The following is a 20,279-nucleotide window of genomic DNA, read 5'->3' as shown; positions in this document are numbered from 1 at the left end:
TTAATTTGTTTTCATGCTGAAACAGTGTTTGCCTATTAAACTGAGAGGATAATGGAAGGTGAGAATAAGTGATCTTAAACTAACACATTTCAACAAGTTAAGGAAAAGATTAGTGATGCAAAAAGCCCTGAAAATATACTACAAGCAAATTTAGAGTAAAGGATAATAAAATAATTCTTGTGGTGGAAGTTATACCAAACTGATCAAAAAAGTTTCCTTACATATGCACTGAAATCTCTTATGTTTGTTTCTTATGTTGCTGAAGACACTGTGTTTGTTTGTTTGTTTTTTTTTTTTTTTTTTTTAAAAATACTGTCACTTTCAGTTTGAATTGATTCTAGTAGCGATCTGTAATAAGGAATTACCTTTCTATACCTTGGCGTTTTGTCAGTGTAGTTGTTAAAGCTGTTCTTCCCTCTTATCGGACAGAAGAATGCAGTCCCTGGGACGGCAGGCTTCCTCCCCCCATAGCTGACTGTCTTGACACCTGTAACCCCAGCAAAGGAAAGCCAGCACCCTGGAAGCAGCCTGATAGCAGTGATGGTTTCATTTGACTGGCAGGGGACAGGTTTGTGTTCCTGCATTTGTGCAGTGAACTTTACTGTGTTTTGCATTAGGTGCTCACTGCTTAAAAGTTAGAACTAATTCAAGAATGGGGCCTCCACATCTCTCAGCTGAAAATGTAAGTTTTATATATATGTTTACTTCAAATATATGTTTACTTCAGCTGTTCTTCCTTTGGTTTTGTGATTCATGAGTTAGGGGTTAAGCAGGAGCACTAGCAGGTGTCCTAAATAAATGTCGCCGGGAATGGATGTACAAATCGTTGGTCTCCTTCAGAGGCAGATGCAGATTTGTGCTCCTTTCTGCTTGAAAAAGACAAGATTTTAGAGACAGGTTGCTGTTTCCAACCTGTATAGGCAAGATGGGCACTTCGTGCATGTTTGCATGACTTGATAGTAATAAATCAGATAGCTTAACCAGGTAGCTTAAAAGTGCTCTCTGATGCTTCTGAACAACACTTGCAAGCAGCATGGAGAAACAAGCTTAGTTAACTAGGGAAGAGGGCTTTTATTTCCTTCCTAGAGACACAAAATATTTATGACAAACATTTTTGTAATGCTCTTGTTTAGTTTCACATTTGTTTCCCTCTGCCTTTTGTTTCCCTGCTCAAGGACAAAATAAGAAACAATAATAAGTTTTTATTTATAAGTGCCCATACTTAGAGGCCTCTGGGAGCCATGACAGAAAATAATTAAAACCATCTATATATTTTTTTTTCACAAATAGTGAATTGTGCCCAAATAAAACTGGGATTTGGAACAAAGAGGGCTGTCATCCCAACCCTACAAACCATACACAGCCCAGCAATAAACCACATTTGTGCTTTCTTGCTTAGTATGCCTGTACATGCTCTGAGCAGAGATTCTGCGGTATGTAACAGGAGGGAAGAAAATGCAGAGCACACATAGGTGGGAGGACAGAGTTCAATCAGTGTCCTCTGTACGAGGAGGTGGGGGCTTGGGTAGCTCTGAAATACGTACTTCTTAGGAAGGTCCCACAGCTGGACTTTCAACTCAAAAGATAAAGAATTTTTTTTCGTAACAACCTATGACCTAGGTCCTGTAACAGCCTTGGCATGGACCAGGCACATGTGCAACCTATAGACTTCAGCAAGAAGCCTACACTTAGTTAGCCTTCAGCTAACACTTCCGAGTGTTAGCTTGCTGGACACACATGTTTATGGGATGGGGCAAAAGAGTTGATGATCAATGTTAAGAAGAGGCGAAAGAAGGGCAGAATAAATAGCTAGCTTTGCTTGAGTGAAGTAAACATTTTGGAGTGTAGTTTTTGATTTCATTGTATTTTTTCCTTTGAGGATGAGATTTATTTTTCAGACCCTTAACTTGATACCAGTATTCTTAGGGCATTCAATTTTCTTGCTCTGAATACAACCCTTTAAATAAGATCTACTTAGATACCTTTTCTAATCAAACAAATATTACTGATCTTGGTGTCCATTAGTTTTTGTACATTCTGTGATATTTTCCCCTCTTGTTGATCATAAAAATAAATGGAATACTCTTATCAGTGCTTTGTATCTGGAGAAAAAAGAAGTGCTGTAATGAAAGTGATACCTCAGAATTTGAAAGCCATTTGCCTTTTTCCTGTTTATGGACAAGTTCCTTATGGTCCTCTTCATTACATGCTGTCACTGAATTCATACATACCGTAAACAAGTCTCAGAGATTGTTCTTTTCAATCAAGGTTTCTTTGGAAGTCATTTCTGAATTGGGGAGGTTTACTGTTTATGCATTTCTTTCATAATTTATAAGAATGAATGAATGCTCCATTTATGGTGCTGGTTTGTAATGCATGCTATGTTCTGTAATGCAAAATTTTATCACTTTGAGAAAATCCAGTCATCCAGTGTCAGTATATACCCCTTGTGCATTACTATTGTAATAGAATAGAATAGCTGTGCTAATAGAAGTAAGTAAGGTGTGACTTTTTTCCTGTAGCACTGTTAATTATTCCATGTTGGTTTCCTAAATGTTCACATAAATGGCTTTTAAAATTACCCAGCAACCTAATTCAGACAATACTTCTCTAATGATCTCTTCAGCACTTAGCTTCCAATCTCTTGAGACTACATTGCTTCTGTAAAAGAGACTCAGACACAGAGTTCTTTGGATTTTACATCTCTCTTGTAATTTAAAACAATTCTTTAAAATTGTCTTCCCTTTTTGGCAATTAGGATGTCTTAGCTTGAATAGTGTAATTACGAATTTATAGGAACTCAGCAAGGAAACTTAATTATGGTCTGGTTTCAGCAGTGCTTTAGCCTGGGCATTGGTATTTCATTGATGTAGTTTTGTTTAAGCATGCTTACTGTGCTCATGTTAGGACAGTTTGCTCGATGCCACGTGCAGGTGTACTAATGTTTTTCCCCTGATTGTACAGAAAGGACGCACGGTAGGTGTTCCCAAGCCTTTTCCAAGACTTGAGACCTTGCCTGTGACTGGTGATCAAGTCGTACATTTATGTCACAAGTAGGAGTATGTTTTACAAATGGGATTTATTTTTTTTTTGAAAGAAAAATAGTGTTGGCAGTTCTGGTTCAAGAGCTGTTGCAAAATACTGGCTTAACGTGGATTTCTTTGTTTTGCAGAAATAAAGCGTGCCTCAGCTGGAACAGAGTAATGAGTTTATGACAGTAGTGTCATTGAATTTTCATATTATATTTTTGGAAAAATATAAAAAAAATTGTTAAACTAGTTTTACAAGTCTCATTTTCAGGAAGCAAAGAAATACTTTGTGCAGGAAACTTTTTCTGTAAAAAGCCTCTAAAGTTGAGTTCACAGACTCCTCAAAATTTGAAAGTTTCCTCTGGTTGAAAAATATCAGAATTTTCCACTTAAATGCAAGTTGCAATTATTTCTGATAAATAGGTATGTTATGAAACAAAAATCTTGTATAACAGAGTTTTCAATAGTATAATAAAGTTCTATACTTTCATTTTTGCCTCTTGCATATCTGCCCCAAACACTGAATGAGGCCTGGGTTTGAATAAAGATGTGGGTGTGTAAGTCATACTGATACAACAACTGCAAAATCAATAATCAGTAGCTACTTTATTAGGCAGATATCTGTAGTCAAACATTTCCTAGATACGTTTCTAAGTCCTCTGGTAGGTTTCCGCCTGCTCTGGTGTAAGTAAATGGCGGTCAAGTTTCTGCTGATACTTCCTCGTGATTCAGAAACTCTGCGGACTGACCCTGAAGCCTCTGAGGTGGTTGCCTAATGGGCATTCATAAAACGTGCCTGATACGTACTGGCAGAACTGGCCTGCTCATGAAATGCAGACGCAACCTGTTTAGAATATGGCTGAACCATACAACGGCTCGAGTTGGAAGGGACCTTAAAGCCCACCCAGTTCCAGCCCCCTGCCATGGGCAGGGATACCTCCCACCAGCCCAGGTTGCCCAAAGCCCCATCCAGCCTGGCCTTGAGCACCTCCAGGGATGGGGCATCCACAGCTTCTCTGGGCAGCCTGTGCCAGGGCCTCACCACCCGTCTCCCTAACCTGTAATCAAAATCTTTCTTCTTTTAGTTTAAAACCATTTATCTTTATTATGTCATTGACTGAGCAAAAAGTTCCTCCCCATCTTTTTTATAAGCCTCCTTTAAGTATTGAAAACCAGCAATAAGGTCACCCCCGTAAGCCTTTTCTTCTCCAGGCTGAACAGCCCCAGCTCTGTCAGACTTTCTTCACAGGAGAGGTGCTGCAGCCCTCTGAACAACTTTCTGGCCTTCCTCTGGACCCTGCTCTAACAGCCCCACATCCTTCTTGTGCTGGGGGCCCCAGACCTGGACGCAGCACTCCAGGTGAGGCCTCACAAGGGCAGAGCAGAGGGGGACAATCCCTTCCCTTGACCTGCTGCCTACTCCTCTTTGATGCAGCCAGGATACAGTTGGCCTTTGGGGGCTGCAAGCACACACAGCTGGCTTGTGCCATGCTTTTTGTCCACCATAATCTCCAAGTCCTTCTCTGCAGGGCCGCTCTCAATGTGTTCTTCAAGTCTGTCCTAATGTCTAGGGATTGCCCCAACCTAGGTGCAGCGCCGTGCATGTGGCCTTGTTGAACCTCAAGAGGTTCACATGTGCCCACTTTGTCTCATGCTCATAGTGACAAAACAATTTATTCAGAGGAAATAAAGATACTGACAGGAGCTTCGCAGAAGCACTGCAGCTAGGAGAGCCTCATCTCCTGACTTCACAGAAGGGGCAGCAGCTGAAAATGTAAGTCAGCTGAGCGGCAGAGGGGGATCCCCAGGATGGGGAAGGATGGAGGAAGATTGTGGCTTTTGGCAAAAGGAGGAAAGCTTTGCTCTGTAGCTTTACAGCTGCAGAAGAGGTCCAGTGCCCTGGTGGTAATGGAGTGAGGGAATGCCTTACCTGGGGAAACCTTCAAGCCTTCCATTAGCAAAATGTAGACGAACTCCCCTTTGTGTTGAGATAAAACCCCCAGAATGCCAGAATGAGGATGTGGTTGATGTGTTTGAGGGCAGGGTTGCTATCCAGACAGACCTAGACAGGCTGGAAGAATGGACTGACACGAACCCAAGGAAGGAACCTGAGGAAGTTCACCAAGGACAAGGGCGAAGTCCTGCACCCGAGAAGAAAGAACCCCAGTAATGCTACGGCCTGGGGAACTTGGCTGAAAAGGTCGTGGGGGTCTTTGTGGGCATGAGCCAGCAGTGCACTGGAGGAGTACAGGTGGCCAGGAGCACCTGGGCTGTATGAGAGCAGGGCCGGCATATCAAGCAAAGTGGTTGTCCTTTGCTCAGCACTTGTGAGACCACATCTAGAGTAGTGTCCAGTTTTGACTCCCTGAAACTGGAAAAATACCAGTTGAAGGAGTTCAGGGTAGGATTACCTAAATAGCTGGGGCTGGAGAACGTCGGCTTCAGGGGACCTAAAAGCAGCCTTTCAGTATCTGTGAGAAGGTTGTGAAGCTGGGCTGTTTGCTGGTGCATGGCAGGACAAGTCAGAAAATTATAAATTGAAACAAAAGAGGTTCTAGCTTGATATCAAGATAAATTTTTTCATCATGAGGGTAGCTCAGTGTTTGAACAGGCTGACCAGAGGAACTGTTCAATGTCCAGTTGTGCAGAGGTATAGTGATAATATTGTCGTTCCTTCCAACCCGATTTATTTTTTTATTGTTGCCCTAAAACCTCTTAACTACATTTTATAGATAATATAAGCATGTACTTTAATACTTTGTGTTTTTTAATAGTTCAGGCTCTACCTATACATTCTGTACAAATCTCTTCTTTGCACAGATTTTCCTCATAGAAAGGAATAATAGAAGTTTATTGAAGGACTTCTAAAAGGATTTTAAATCAATTTAACACTAATATTTTACTGTTGGAAATGCATCACTACGAAGGCATTTTTCTTTATCATAGAATCACAGAATGGTTTGGATTGGAAGGGGCCTTGAAGATCATCATTTATAGATAACGTAAATTGAATTTGATCAAAATATACGTTAGAATGGAACGTGTATTCTTTCTTATTTTGAAATGTCTATTTAGAATTAATTTTCCCTGTTACAGTTCTTTTAATTACGGTATTTTATGAAAAAAAGGTAACAGAGCTGGTGTTGTGTTACATAAGTCATTGCCACATTTGTTTTATCCAACATATGTTTTGGGGGAAATCTTGTTATACTGTCTTTGGGGACAGCCAAATTCATTGTGTTCCTATCAGTGGTATCACAGAGGTAGAAGACATTTTTCCAGCGTCCGTGGTAGTCGCTGCATTCCATGACTTGCAAGCAGTTTCACAGTATACAGCCTATGTTGCTTTACTGTGGCATAAGGAATCTGAGTCTTCTGTAAAGTCAACACAAAAGAGCCTTTGGTGGGTCTTTAAACAAGTAGCTGCCAACCTGTCCTATTTTCCATGAAATGCTAACTAAACATGTTCAGGTTGGGTTAGCTGCACATCAAAAGGAATCACTCCTTGCTTTGAATTACTTGTAACAATAAAATAAAACCTTAATCTTAAAATAAATTTCTATTTTTTTCCTCCCACTGGAAAAAAAAACCAAACTTTGAAACACCTCATTTTTCAGGAGTAATATTTCGGGTTTTGCATGGGAGTTTTTGTATTTGCAGTGGATGAAAGCAGCTTTTGTTCCATTAAGTAGGTTAACTAATTGAGTACTAAAGTAGAATCAGAAGCAAGTCCTAAATTCTTTTTTGTCAAGTAAAACAAGTCCTGAAAGTGTAAATTAAATATGCTTTGTTCATTTCAGGGAAATTTAATTTTCTAATCCTGCTGACCCACTTTCCTTAGTATGCATTTGATAACAAGGAAATTGGATTTTTTTTTTTTTTTGTTGTTGTTCTTTTACATATGTAGGCATTCTTCTGTTGCATAGGTAGGGAATATAGTTATAACTAGCTCTAAAACGTAATGCTTGGAAATATTTAGTATTTTCTGTTACATGAGAGGAGGGAGACTGTCCTGTAATGGGCAACACGGTGGTAGTTCACCGTTTCTTATAGAGACATTGCTAATCTTGTTTATATGTATGTCTCAAGGATGAAACTTGAGTGCAGCAGTCTGAGCAGGAGAAAAAAATTGGATGTGAAAGGTCATCAGCGTGGTGTCCTATCTCTTTCATACGAATAGTTTTATGGGTTTTGTGCAGTCATCAGCAAGAAATAAAAAATAATAATAATGAAAAAGATTATTTTATTATTAAAACAATGCATTGTGTTCTGTTTTTACCCTCCTCTTCCCCTGCATACTACTACCTTCTCTTGGATAAGTTTTCTGAACTTATGCTTTGTTGAAGTGTAAGTTCTTCTATTTTCACTCTTCAGTGCTTATTTCTGTGTTGTGTGGCATCGCTGCTGCTTCCTTTTCATCCCTTCTGCTGCTCCATACTCAAGTGATCAAGAAATGCCTGGGGTATCTGCTGTGTGGTCTGCTACATTCAACCTGGAGTTTAGTTCCCTGAATATTTCTGTATGGTCAACAGTTGTCATTAAATAAATGATAGACCAGTGAGATAATTAAGATCTGGGATTAGAAAATAATATGACTACAATGGAAGGAAAAACTGTTTAAAAAAATGAGGGAAGAAAGTCTGTATGAAAACATGGCAGAATGAATGGGGGAATCATCCTGAAGCAGAAGAGAAGTAAATGGACTCCTGTACAGTAAAACTTAGATTAATGATAAAGGCAGAAAAACACATTCAAAAACCCAGGAGAAATTGTACTCATACAGAATGATATAGAAAAAAGAAGAAGGAAAAGAATAAATAAATCAACATGCTATAAAAGAGGGTAGTGCAGAAATAAGGTTTAATTAAAAAAAAAAAAAAAGATATGTATTAATCAGGCAGAAAAAATAGAACAAATAAAAAAAAGCTCAGGACAGAGAATAGGGTCATCATAGGAATAGATGGTGAAATAAGAGGTGAAAGGAATAATAATAATAATAATAAAACAACTAATGAATTAATAAAAGCAAACATAAGGCCAGATGTGGAGATAGCAAGGTCTAGTGATCATGAAACAGGCTCAAAAAGATATTTCCAGTGTCTTTCACTTTTTAAAATAAGTGGTTTCTATAAAAGAAATCCTAATTATTTTATTATATTTATAATTGAAAATTTTTGTAAATATTTATAATTGCAGTCCTACCTGCAATTTTTTTTCAGCTGGTTATTTATATTTCTCATCCTGTTTCATATTTTACTTGGAGAAATGTATTTAATTTCTCTGTGGGATGTGTTACACTGTAAGCAAATGTGTGTTTCATGAAGCATAATGCTATGCAGAATATAGGCTCTGAGGAGACAGCTATGGAGAACTATTAAAACATTTTATTTATTGTTCTGTTTTGTAATTAACTCGTTGTGAAATAAAAGCAAATTTCAGTCATTCAGGGTTGTAGATATTTTCTTAAAATTTAGTTCCATGAAAAGGATATTAGAATGGGAGTTTGCACTGATCTTGATCTGATTCGTAAAGCTCTTGCAGCTGCATAAATGATGACAAAAATCCCCCAGGATTTCCACTCCATGGAGATGGGCGCTTTGCAGCCATCTGTAGAGTGTGATCCCATAATACGCTGAGAATCCTGAACTGGCAGTGAATTTGATGGAGTAGCATTTAGACATGCCTTGCATGTTTAGTGTTTTTTTTTCCCCTCAAGTTCTAAATAACTTTTTAAGTCATACCTTGCGTGAAACTACTGGAACTTTGTTGCTTTCCTTCATGTGTATGAGGACCAGGCCTTAAAGTTAAGGGCATTCAGCACCCAAAGGGATGCTTAGCACCTTGTGTTATTCAGTTTCTATAACAACAAATAGATATTGCATGAAGTAACTTCTAATATTATTCGTGTGCAACTCTGAAATGTGTTGAACATTTCTCCACATTGTATCTTGCTACAAAATTATCATTCTTCGGCTATGAGCTTTTATGCAAAAGATCCTCAGGGGACAAATGGAGGCATGCACCACGTACGGATGACTGTATTAGTTTCTGCAAACTTGTAGAGAATTAAAAAATTGGGCTTATTTTACAGTGCAGTAAATCTTACATCTTTAATTTTTTTCTTTTCTTTTTTTTTTTTTTTTCCTTTCAACTAAGGAAATGCTACTTCACCGCAAGTTCAAAGACCTTCTTTCATGGACTACTTTGATAAACAAGATTCCAAGAATAAAAGCCCTGAAAATTGTAATCAGAACATGCACGAACCTTATCACATATCCAAAAATGTTTTCCCTGATAACTGGAAAGTCCCTCAAGATGGAGACTTTGATTTTGTAAGTACATTTTTATACTTTCACATGTGCTGTTTGTTTTATATTTGCCAAAATAGTTAATTCCATTCTAAAATTGTGTTAATTACAAGCAAAATAAGTAATCTTTCAAGAATAGTACCCAATTACCTAATCTTAATGTCTCGTACTGGCTGTGAAATAAGTTCATTTGCTTTATGCAGGACCCTTTTAATAAGGGGTGCCATGTGACATTATAAATATACTTCTTTCTAACTACAGGTTTTTTGAAAAAGTATTTTTGGTTCTTTATAACTTATGTTCCAAGAACTTTCACATTTGACCCAGGTCCATTAAAGAAAAATTGCTACAGGTGTGTAATATTGTCATGTTTAGTGAGTATCCCAGTGAGATGATAAACGTTTTAAACGGGATGGAGACATCTAATCAATATCCTTGGAGATGGTTAAGATCACTTAACAACCTGGCTTGTGCAAAACAGTGATATTATTCCAAGAGCATGTATCTCTCTATGTAGAATTATTATATCTAACACCAGTCTATCTGTTTAGAATGGTTTTTTCCCCTCCAGAATATGTGTAGTTTGTTTCTTTTTGCCTACATTGCAAGTTATAGCAGGGGCATAAAAAAAAATTTCTAAGCTTTAATATGTGTATATTAATTTTAGGATGCTCTCAAAGTGGCATAAATATCTCTTGTTAAGAAACTTGCAGATAATTACACCTGGTTTTTACTCTTGCCATTTTTTTAACATTATTGAATGAAAGAATTTAGTTTATCTGCTGTAGCTTAAACATGTTCCTCACTGCAGTGCAGTAGCTAAATATGATCACATGGCACCTTTTTGAAAGTACACTTGGGATTTGGAGAAAAACATTGTGTTTAATTTTAGGTGACAGCTGTAGGTGTGGGATTTTTTTTTTTCCAGTTTTCACTTACTGCATTTCTACATAAAGCTGACTCTTAAATTTTAAGCTGCTGGAGTAAAGCCAGTTTAACAGCACAGTACAAGCTGTTGCTGACAGAGTTTTGATTAAGCTGGATTTTAGTTTGGGTATTTTTTTTAGGCCTTTTTTTTTGACCATTAGATGTAATAGTCATCCTGATAATTGACTAACAAAATAATTACTTGCATTATTCACTGGAAAATAACTGGCTGTTCGTTAAGTGGGTTTATTATAGTAGCAATAAAATTGCCCTTAAAATGATTGAAAATTCATTCTATCTTTTCCATCACTTGCTAAGAAATGCAAGCAAAAATGTTTCTTTTTTTGTAAATGCTAAAGATCCCGATTCTGTAAGTGCTTATTCATGAATACTTTGCGCATGAATAATTCTGTGGAGCTTGTTGATACTGCTTGTACATGTGAGTTTTCCTCCTGAAGTAAGAGTTTGTCCTAGAATCAAAGCTGGGGGAGGTCTGATCTTCAGAAGCAACGATGCTGTTGTGTGGTAGGCGAACCTTGCTGATCGTGTTAGTGTGACTGGCATGTGCAAGGCTTTAGAAGCTACACGATGTACAGTTTGTCCTCGAGTTCCTAAAAAGGCAGGCAATGCTGTAAGATTTGTTGCTACAAATGATTCTGATCAAAGAACAATTAGGATTTTAAAAAATGAATAGCTATTCACATGGGCAATGTACGTTACTTAGTTTTGGGGGAGATTTGGTTTTAAGCACAACAAAAGCCAAATATTTTGATGGGTAAACCAGCCTAAGAAAGAGTTTAGGAAAAACTTATCAATAATGGATGCACTGTTCAGAGTAGCCGACTAAAGGAATACATTTCTCAGAAGCATCTGGTACCAGCTGATGTGATGCAGGATACTGGTTTTAACAGCCTGCTGGTTTGAACCATAGGCAATTATTATTTATTTATACATTTTAGAAGGACTTCCCTTTATCTTCTAGACAGTGAGTGGCAATATTGGTAAGTGGCCTGCGAGGGAGTTTCTGAAAGGCCAAGTCAGTGGGCAGCATGCATAATATATTGTCTACTTCTTATAAGATCATCATGAATGTTTTAAGTTGCTGACATGAAGTCTTTAAACAATTCTTGAAAGGGATAAATAATGAAAACTTTTTGTACTAAATCATTCTGTTCTATTTTGGTTGGAGCTGGCTTTAATGGGATCTAGAAAGGGATCCTGACATTAAATGCTGACAGTCATCATTTTATTTAAAGGTATTAACACAATGGAATGAAGGTATAAATGAATAAAATCTAACTTACTGGTAGTATACTCTCATTGTACTCTATCTTTCTGTATAGAAGGGGGTTGTCTGTAAGTTGGAGGTAACCAAACTTGTTTGCTGAATGTACCGTTATCCACTGAAAGCTTTCTTAACCATATACCCTTGTAAGCCACACATCGCGTGCCAGAGCTGGCAGCCAGCAAGCACTTTACTTGAGAGCCTGGAGTGAGACAGTGCCATGCTGAGAAGAGGCATTTGAGTGTATCACATAGAAAGTCTGTGAAGCTTATTAGTGGATAGGTCTCTTACAGCATAAAATGGAGAAGAAAAATAATACAGAGAGACTGGTAGTTGGGAGAAGGTAACAGGGTGAAGAAATGATCCTTATCATTCCTTGCAAATAATCAGTTTGCTTCTTTCTGTGTATAAACCTGCAGAACTGGGAGACAATTCTTCTGGGCAAACAGTAGGTTTGCTCTAGGTCTCAGTGATACTTTATCCTATTAGAATTACTAGTATATTCTACTGTTTTATTAAAACAATAAACGGTTATTTAATTTTGCTAAAACAGACATACAATGCAGAAATGGCAGTTAGCCTTACGCACTTGCTAATGTTTTTAGATAATGTAAATAAATGATACAGGAAATTCTTCTTGTAAAGTAGATAAATGAATGTATAAAATGATGCAAAATGAATTTAGCACTGAGTCTGGTTTGAAAGTTTTTCTGTGCGTGGTTTTCTGTTCTGACGTAAATATTTTAAGAACTACTTGCCAATGAAAACAGGAGACTTTTCCAAGAAAATAAGATGCTCTGGTCACCAATCTGAGCTTTAAAAAAAAATAAAGCTAGCAGCATTTTTTTCTTCTGAAAGTACGTATTTACACTTTGTTTTTCACTGTTTCAAGTCCATCTGCTTTGAAAATCAAAAGCTGCTCTTGCTATTTTTTAACTGATACACCATATGGAAGTTCGAGATCCCTCTCTCTCCTGTTGACTGTTGGTCCTGATGGCCCTCGGTTTCTTGATCAGTCCGTGCTAGTTACTGAAGTCATTTTCCGTGAATTGATAAGAAAAAGTTGCCACTGCAGACCTTCAAGTTTTGTTTCAAGTACTGAATCAGGTACATTATAAAATAACTTCTTACTATGCTTAATTCCGAAACTGTACGGTCACCTGGAATATTAGGTTCTTCCAAATACACCTCGTCGTGTATGCTTCGGGACATGGATGTTGTTTTCCATGAACAACAGGTGGGGTTTGGTGTTGGTGTTGTTTACTACATTTCTTCTTGCTTTAAAAAAGAAAAAAGAAAAAAAAAAAAAAAAAAAAAAGCATTCTTCAGTGTTGTCTTTTCTGTGACCAGGAATTTGTATAGGGTTGTAGGGTTGGATTTTTAAATCATGGCATTCAGTTATTGTATGGTCTACATTTGGTGTCTCAGGGTAAATTCTGAAAATCTCAAAATATGGCTCTTTGATGACAGCGAATCTCAGGTCCATGCATTTCTGTTGAAATACTTGTACGTATCACTTCAGCATTTAGAAAAGGGGAGTGCTCAAGGTATAAATCAAGCTATAAATCTTACAAAAAGAGACTAGTGCTTGTTGAAACATCAGCCTTTATTAAAATTTGAATATATACTTCATGCTCAAACATCACTGGGTTTTAGTTTTCAGTGATTACTTCTGACTATAGGCATTCATTTTATTTACATGCTCCCTTATTTTTGAGGCATGCAGCAAATGACAAAAATAAAGCAGTATTTTAAACCCTAATCTGTTCAGTTTTATTTGGGGTTAAGTGATGTTTTATTCACAGCAAACCTTGATGTCAACAATATACTACTCCTTGTGAGGAGAAGTGGCATAATGTCTCTGAAGAAGTACTAATGATATTCACGGAAATGTTAATGATGTGTGATATAAGCAGCTTTTCATAATGAGGCTTAATTATTTAACGGGCCTACTTCTAGTCGTTTTGCCTCACAGCTCACAAGACAGTTGTTTGGAACAGCATACCAACCTAGACTGAATGATGTGGTGCTTGTTCTGACTGCCTAAGCGACCAGTCCTTTTAGGAACAGATGTTTTTATTATAGGTGTTGGGCATTTGAATAACCCTATTGCTATTATGATAGTAGTTTTCCATCAGATATGTTGATGCTGGAGAGAAGGGTGTATTAAATGAGCAGTATAACTAAGGTGTCTTGGAAGCAGCTTGCTCAGATTTATCCTTTTGCTTTTCTCAGTTCAAGATGTTGTGGTGTTTTGTATATAGCTATTGTCATTTTTTTAATGTGCCTTATATGAAAGTTTTCACCAAAAAATACAGTGAACTTTTAATAAGCAAAAAAATGTTTGCAACTTCCATCATTTGGGGAAAAACAGTTAAAATTTAGCTTGCAAGAATAATCTTCTATATTTATGTTTTGTAAATTGACATGCTTTTTACATTTTTGCTGTATCATAACATCTAACCTGTCATGAAGATATGAAATTGCTGTGTAAAACCTCCTGATGTGTGTTAGTGTGGGACAGAATGTTAGCAAAGGATTTACACGCATTACAATGAAGTGATATCTAATTGATGGTAACCTGTGTGTGGACACTACTTAGAATGAGGTGCAAAACTTAATTTGCACCAATTCAATGTATAATTTCATTTGGATTGACAAAAATACTTACTTTTTATTTTTAAAATGTTGATGATAAAATGTTAAAAGGCAAATCTATTTACTATAGCAATGCTAGGGTAATGATTTCTGTCGTTAGTAGAATTATTTCCAAACAGGAATGGTATCCAGATTGTTAAATATTAAACAGTGAACATGTAGATCATGTTTTCCAGTAACTACAGTATCATGTTTAAGTAGATGCATTTTGGGTGACTTAAAGATTCTGGAACGGCAACAAAAATTTGAAAAGCCATCTGTTACCCTAGGCAGAATATTTCCCTGAGTCTTAACCAGATGAAATTCTTCAGAGTATAATCATTGTGAAATAATAATATTGCAAATACTGAGTATTTTAGATATCATTTACAAATGTACAATGTGACAAATTATTCACTAAAAATTCAATACTGTAAAATACTTGAAAGCTGTACAAAATATAATGAAAACTTTATTAATGAAGCCAGGCAGATCTAGCCTAGCCTGATCTTCATTGGAAATGCTCCTTTATCCAAACTCTTGGCTGTATTTAGTCTGATTTTATTTAAGCAGCAGATGAGTTTGTTGATACAGTCTTCTTTCTAATTAGTGTGAGTGAATGTAATTCATTTAATTTCAACCATTTCAGAACCTTCTCGAAGTCATATGAAAAATTTAAATGAAGTATTAACATAGATTCATTCTGCTTTATTTTTACTTAGTTGTATATCATGAAGCATTTCCAGATGCTGACAGGAAGAACATTAGAAAATAGAGATATCTGTGTCGTGTTTTCTTAACTGAGGAAATAAGAAACTTAGGTTTCTGGGTTCATGTGGTGTGTATGCAGATGAGATAAGTAGAAGACTACTTACAGTGTCATATTGTTAACAAAATAATTATGAATTGGTGTCAGCAATTAGTCTGTGTGCAGAATTTCATTCACTTCTGGTCAGAGACACCTCAAAGATGAGACTGTGAAATGAGTATAATGAATATAAAGCGCTTTATCGAGATCATTGTGTGAGGACAGTGTGAACTTCAGCAGTGGAGATTTTCTGCTTCTCGTGTGTTGAGTGGTGATTTGAAATAATAAAAGGTGTGGGGGTAATTGAGTGGGAGTGCTGTTGGTGCTAGGAGTTCAGTGTGGACAGCTTGCAAGCCACGGCCGTGGTTTATTCGGCTGTGCGGGCGGGCAGTAGGGGAGGTTGTGCTGGCCTGACATATAAACTAAAAATGTATTGTTTTTTTTCCCCCCTTAGGCAAAGAGAACAGACCGACCTATTAAACTTTTAATTTTTATTTTTTAATTCTGCAAGTCAAATACCGACTGATTTAGTTAAATCCTGTTTATATATTCTAACAACAGAAAGGGAATTATTATTAGAAGAAAGTGGGGGAGAATACTACATGAGCAAAGTGTTTCTCTGAGTGATATTGAATACACGATCTTTTCTCTTTGAAAATGCTCCTAATTATTCTAGATGTAAATAATGGAAAATCAAGCCTAATAATTTGGTCTTACACATGAATGAATTATTTAGGCTGTAAACAGAACCCATCCTTTCTGTTTGTCTTAACTTCTAGCATTATTTTAAAGTTGCTACTTTGATCACTAAATCATTCATGCCAAAGTGCTGGCACTGTACTTCTGCAGTTTTAGGAGGTGAATGTGAATTTTGTATCCTAAAAGTGAACAGAAGACACCTCTCTGGAACAAAAAGCTTGTTGGCATTCTTCCATGTGAATAACAGGATTATGTATTTTTACTTCTCATTCACACATCTTCTGAGGATGAGACAGGAACTCGAAGGCTTAAATTGCAGCAGTGTATTTTGAAGCTAAGCAGCGAGAAGAACGTCTGACGGAATAACAAACTGCTACAGTAGGTTGCCTCAGAGGGTTGCAGGAGTTGTCGCTATTGCCTGTTAAAGACCTGGTCAGATAAACATGTCAGGAATAGTTTTGGTGGAGTTAATCATGCTTGGAGCAGACGACTGTTGCAGATGACCTTCTCCTGTAAATGCCTCCAGCAGTCTTAAATCCTATGAGGATTTAAGCTACTGCTGGTGGCTGAACTTTATAATCATAAAAAAATTTGAGAACACATAGGTCACTACAAGCTCAAGCTTTCAAAAATAGTCGCATACCTAATCTGTTTATTAGGAGTCTCAGTATTTTGGAGGATCTAGACCTTGGGTAACCTTGACAATTTTTGCAATTAGCAGTCAACTAGTGTTTCCAAACATGAGTCTGCCTCTGGAAAATTTCAGCCAAGATTCAGCGAGTAAAACTGAACAGGGTTTAAAACTTAAAACTTAACCTGAAAGCTTAAAGCATTCCTGCTATCTTCATCTTTTTATCATAGGTTCAGTGTGCAATGTATTTTTTTTTTTAATTACAAAATAGCTTCTAGTTGACAATACACTACAAAATTTATTTTTCAACCAATTTTCAAATTCTTGGTTTCGAGTTAAGAAAGAAACTGCTTTACTTCAGAGACTAAATTTAAAAACCTAAAAAGGTCTAACTTCCTTTTTTTCTCCCCCTCATTAGCTCAAATAGAGTCTGAAGTGTAGTTATAGTATATATATTTAGTTATACAGTATGCCTGTACTTTATGCGTGGTTTGAAGAGAACAAATGAAAGGAATGAGTGAATCCGATGAGCTGGGGCAGCAGTGCTGGTTAAAGGAGCGCTTGTTTCCATAATAACCAACTGCTTGTGCCTCTCCGAGACCCTTGGGATGGCCTGGTAATGGGCACAGCCTAGAAAGAGCTTTGCAATACTTGGGGAAAAACAGTTCTGGTTGGATAAGTTTTAGAAAATGCTTTTTTGTACATCGAAACAATTCGGTTTCTGATCTCTGTAGTTCTGTTTTCTCTCTCACAAAAAAAAGAAAAGGGGTGGTGGTGGTGGTATTTAATCCAAATACTTTCCATGTTGCATAAATGACTATTAATGAGAGCACAGCGTACTGCACCGTTGTGGGTAATGTCTGATCCCCAGAGCGAGTGCTGACACCGAGGGATGCACGTGTCACTTTGTGGGATTCAGCTGAGTTCCTTAAAACCATCTCTATAAAAGCATCATGCACACTTACCACCAAGAAACAAAATCTGTTCTCCTACTCTTTGGTATGATGATTAATGATAATGAAAAGGGGTAAAAATAAAACTTGCCTCAGGAGAGTGGGCGACTGGAATTTTGCAAGACTGTTTTAAGTCAATTTTTTGTACCTCCTTAGTTTTGAAGAGGGTTTCCTCATTATGTGGTTTGGTAAAGAGCATGGGGTATTTTTTTTCTTTTCTTCAGTTAAGCATTTTTGTTTTGTTTGTTTGTTTATTTTACTGGACTCAAATAGGAGCATGAGAACTTGTCAGATAGCATCCTAGCAATTTAAGAGTAAAATGTTGGATTAGTTCAGTATCTGTGGCCAACTCTCAATAATCAAGAAGCTTGTATTAGATTTCTGTGCCTTGTGTTTTGATAGGCAGCCAATAAGTACCATGTGTAGACTACATATTAAGCATAGATGATAACAATATTTCATAAACAAAATACTAGAAATTAAATGTCTGATATTTAATACTATTGAGCTTTATGAAGAACTGAAAAAATTCTATGTGGTTTTTGTTTGCAAGTAACGTGGAATTTGAAGGAAGACTTTTTGCATTAAGACATCCAAATAGAGGACTCTTAATACTTGGAGTTCTTTGTTATTTGGAATTAACGTCAATAGATATCTGATTAGACTGGACTTCGCACACACATGCCAAAAACAGGGATTGCCCAGAATATTTTGTTTTACATGTAAGTTTTAATTCTTTTCTTATGATTTGCATAATTCAGAGGAGAAAAAAGGTAATTCCTATGAAGCTTGAAAACAAAATCTTTCTGCGAGACTGTTCTTATATTCCATAAAATGATTCCTATAAAAATTCTGATTTGCTTGTATTTTATTCATGTGTGAAATGTATAAATTAAAGTCATCTAAATGTCATTCTTTTACCCTTGAACTCTGCCTAGAGATACCTCATAGCCCATATTTACTTTTGTTTGTTTTGAGTTGTACCATTGCTATGTGTTAGTCAATTTAATTTTGGTTAAAGAAAAAAGAAAGTGAGGGTTTTTATAGAGATGTGTAAAGCCAGAAGGTGATTGTTTGGACAGTTGATCTTTTTTTTTCCTATTCATTGTTGTCAATTGTATCTGGATAAAAAGTGTACTTCGTGGACAACACCAGTCCCTAGTAAGGTGAAAAACATGATATAAAGTCACCCAAGTAGAGGGTAAAAAAATACAGAATGAAATTGGCAAGTTCTTGTACTTATTTTCTAGTGTTGTATGAGTAACAATTCAAAAATAAAACCAGGCACGCCCAGTATGGGAAGCTGTAGCTATTGACAAACCCTCTCTTGAAGGGTTAATCTCATACTTGCTAAAGTCAGTGACAAAGTTCCTATTGACAGCCATGTTAACTTAGATGTCCAGAGTGTTTGAGAGAAATCACTTTAATTTGTTTGCCTAAATGTGAAACTGCATTTGGATCTACGGTTGGAAATTACACAGCTTGTAAGGTTTCTCTTAGTGTTACTTAGTTTAGAGTACGTGTGCCTGGTTCCTAGGAAGTAAATACCTGAAGAACTAACACTTAAGTAGCATCTACTTCAAGATCTTTGTATTACTGATGCTTATATTTGTGTTGAGAGTAGGACTTATACAGACATAAGAATGTTAGTAAGAAAACTTAGTTTCTTAATGTAAGTAAGAGGACAAAATAGTCCAAAATAGCATGAGGACAAAATAGTGCTCTAGGGAAGCTCTGAAGTTAGAGTAACATGGTTTATAGCTGTTTCAAAAAGCTTTTTGATGCTGAGAACTCTAACAATGTTTCCTGACAGCTTTCAGTGTGCCATAGTGAGAACTAAAAGAAGTTAGTTTTAACTATTTTGAAGAATTTAACTTATTTTATTTACATTAGAGCAGACCAGGGTCATGGGCTACGGCTCTGGTAGCTGTGAAGCAAGAATTTTGCAAACTGAAGCCTTGAGTGCATGATATTATCATCAGCATGTTGTAGTGCTTATAGATGTGAATTAGTTTGAACTTTTTATAAACATGTTTGATTTTTTTTTCCCTCATGGTGTCACTACAGGCCAATATATTTAGATGTTTTTTTATATTTGGATGTTCTTCTTTCAAGAAAGAATGGAAAAAAAATGTTCTTTGAAGATGCTTTCAGACCAGACTTCCCCATCACCCCAGAAAGTTCTCTTGGATCCAAAACTTTCTGTTAGTCCCAAAATTACTTTCTCATTTCTTTTGTTGTATCCTCGTTGAAGATTGTGCTTTTTGGCATAAGGAATTACTTTAACAAGTGTATGAATGGAAGCGGAGGCTATCTTAATGGGAGTTCCTTAGGCATCAGTCCCACTGGAACCTGTAGGGGGGGAGGTACTTAATTTTCTGAAGGCGGTTCGTGTGTTTCTAAAGCAAACATTCTTTTTCTGCAGTATGAAAAAGGAAAATTTATGAAAGGTAACAACCAAAATAAGCACTAATAAAGGAAAGAAAATTTATGTGTACTCTGTGAACAGGATTGGATTTATGTTGAACTTATTCCCATTAAAATTCTGAGGGACAAAGTGAAATGATGTCAAAAGTCTGTGTACTTAGGACTCTCTTCTTAGAGTAGGTTTGGACTCATTCTGAAGAGCTTTTTTTTCCTTTCTTTTTTACTCAAAGTACTATAAGTTTGGTGTATATAAAGTGCAAAGCTTAATGTTAAGAACGGAGCATAGGACAATGTCCACATAGCTGCAGTGTTGGTTGTCATTACTTTCACAGAAAGGCTGTTTATTTTTAGTTCAAATTTATTGTGCTTCATGATTGTCATCCATACGTGTGAACATGCATCTCTACAAGACAGATAAGAACTAAAGATAAGAATTAGTATCCAGATACCATGCCTGGTCATAGACCAGTGGTAGCTCCGTGGTGCTTGTGATGTGCGTGTATAAGATGGAATGGGCTTTTTAGTTTGCTTTTGCAAACTATAGAATTTTTGTGGCTATTTCTATCTTCCTGAAG

General features: G+C 36.7%; 1 protein-coding gene across 2 annotated transcripts in view; it reads left to right on the top strand.

The window, feature by feature from the left end:
* The window catches only part of STK3 (serine/threonine kinase 3), a 155,463-nt gene that overhangs the window by 95,832 nt on the left and 39,352 nt on the right, over positions 1-20,279 (top strand). For both annotated transcript variants that reach the window (XM_084510469.1, XM_084510470.1), the window contains exon 10: positions 9,186-9,361. In XM_084510469.1, the coding sequence (XP_084366595.1) occupies positions 9,186-9,361 (176 nt within the window). The remainder of the gene's footprint in view (positions 1-9,185; positions 9,362-20,279) is intronic.

This window comes from Aythya ferina (genome assembly GCF_964211825.1).
Source record: "Aythya ferina genome assembly, chromosome: 2".
Taxonomy (NCBI): domain Eukaryota; kingdom Metazoa; phylum Chordata; class Aves; order Anseriformes; family Anatidae; genus Aythya; species Aythya ferina.
The sequence above is the reverse complement of the archived record's forward strand: the minus strand, read 5'-3'. Positions and strand labels throughout refer to the sequence as shown.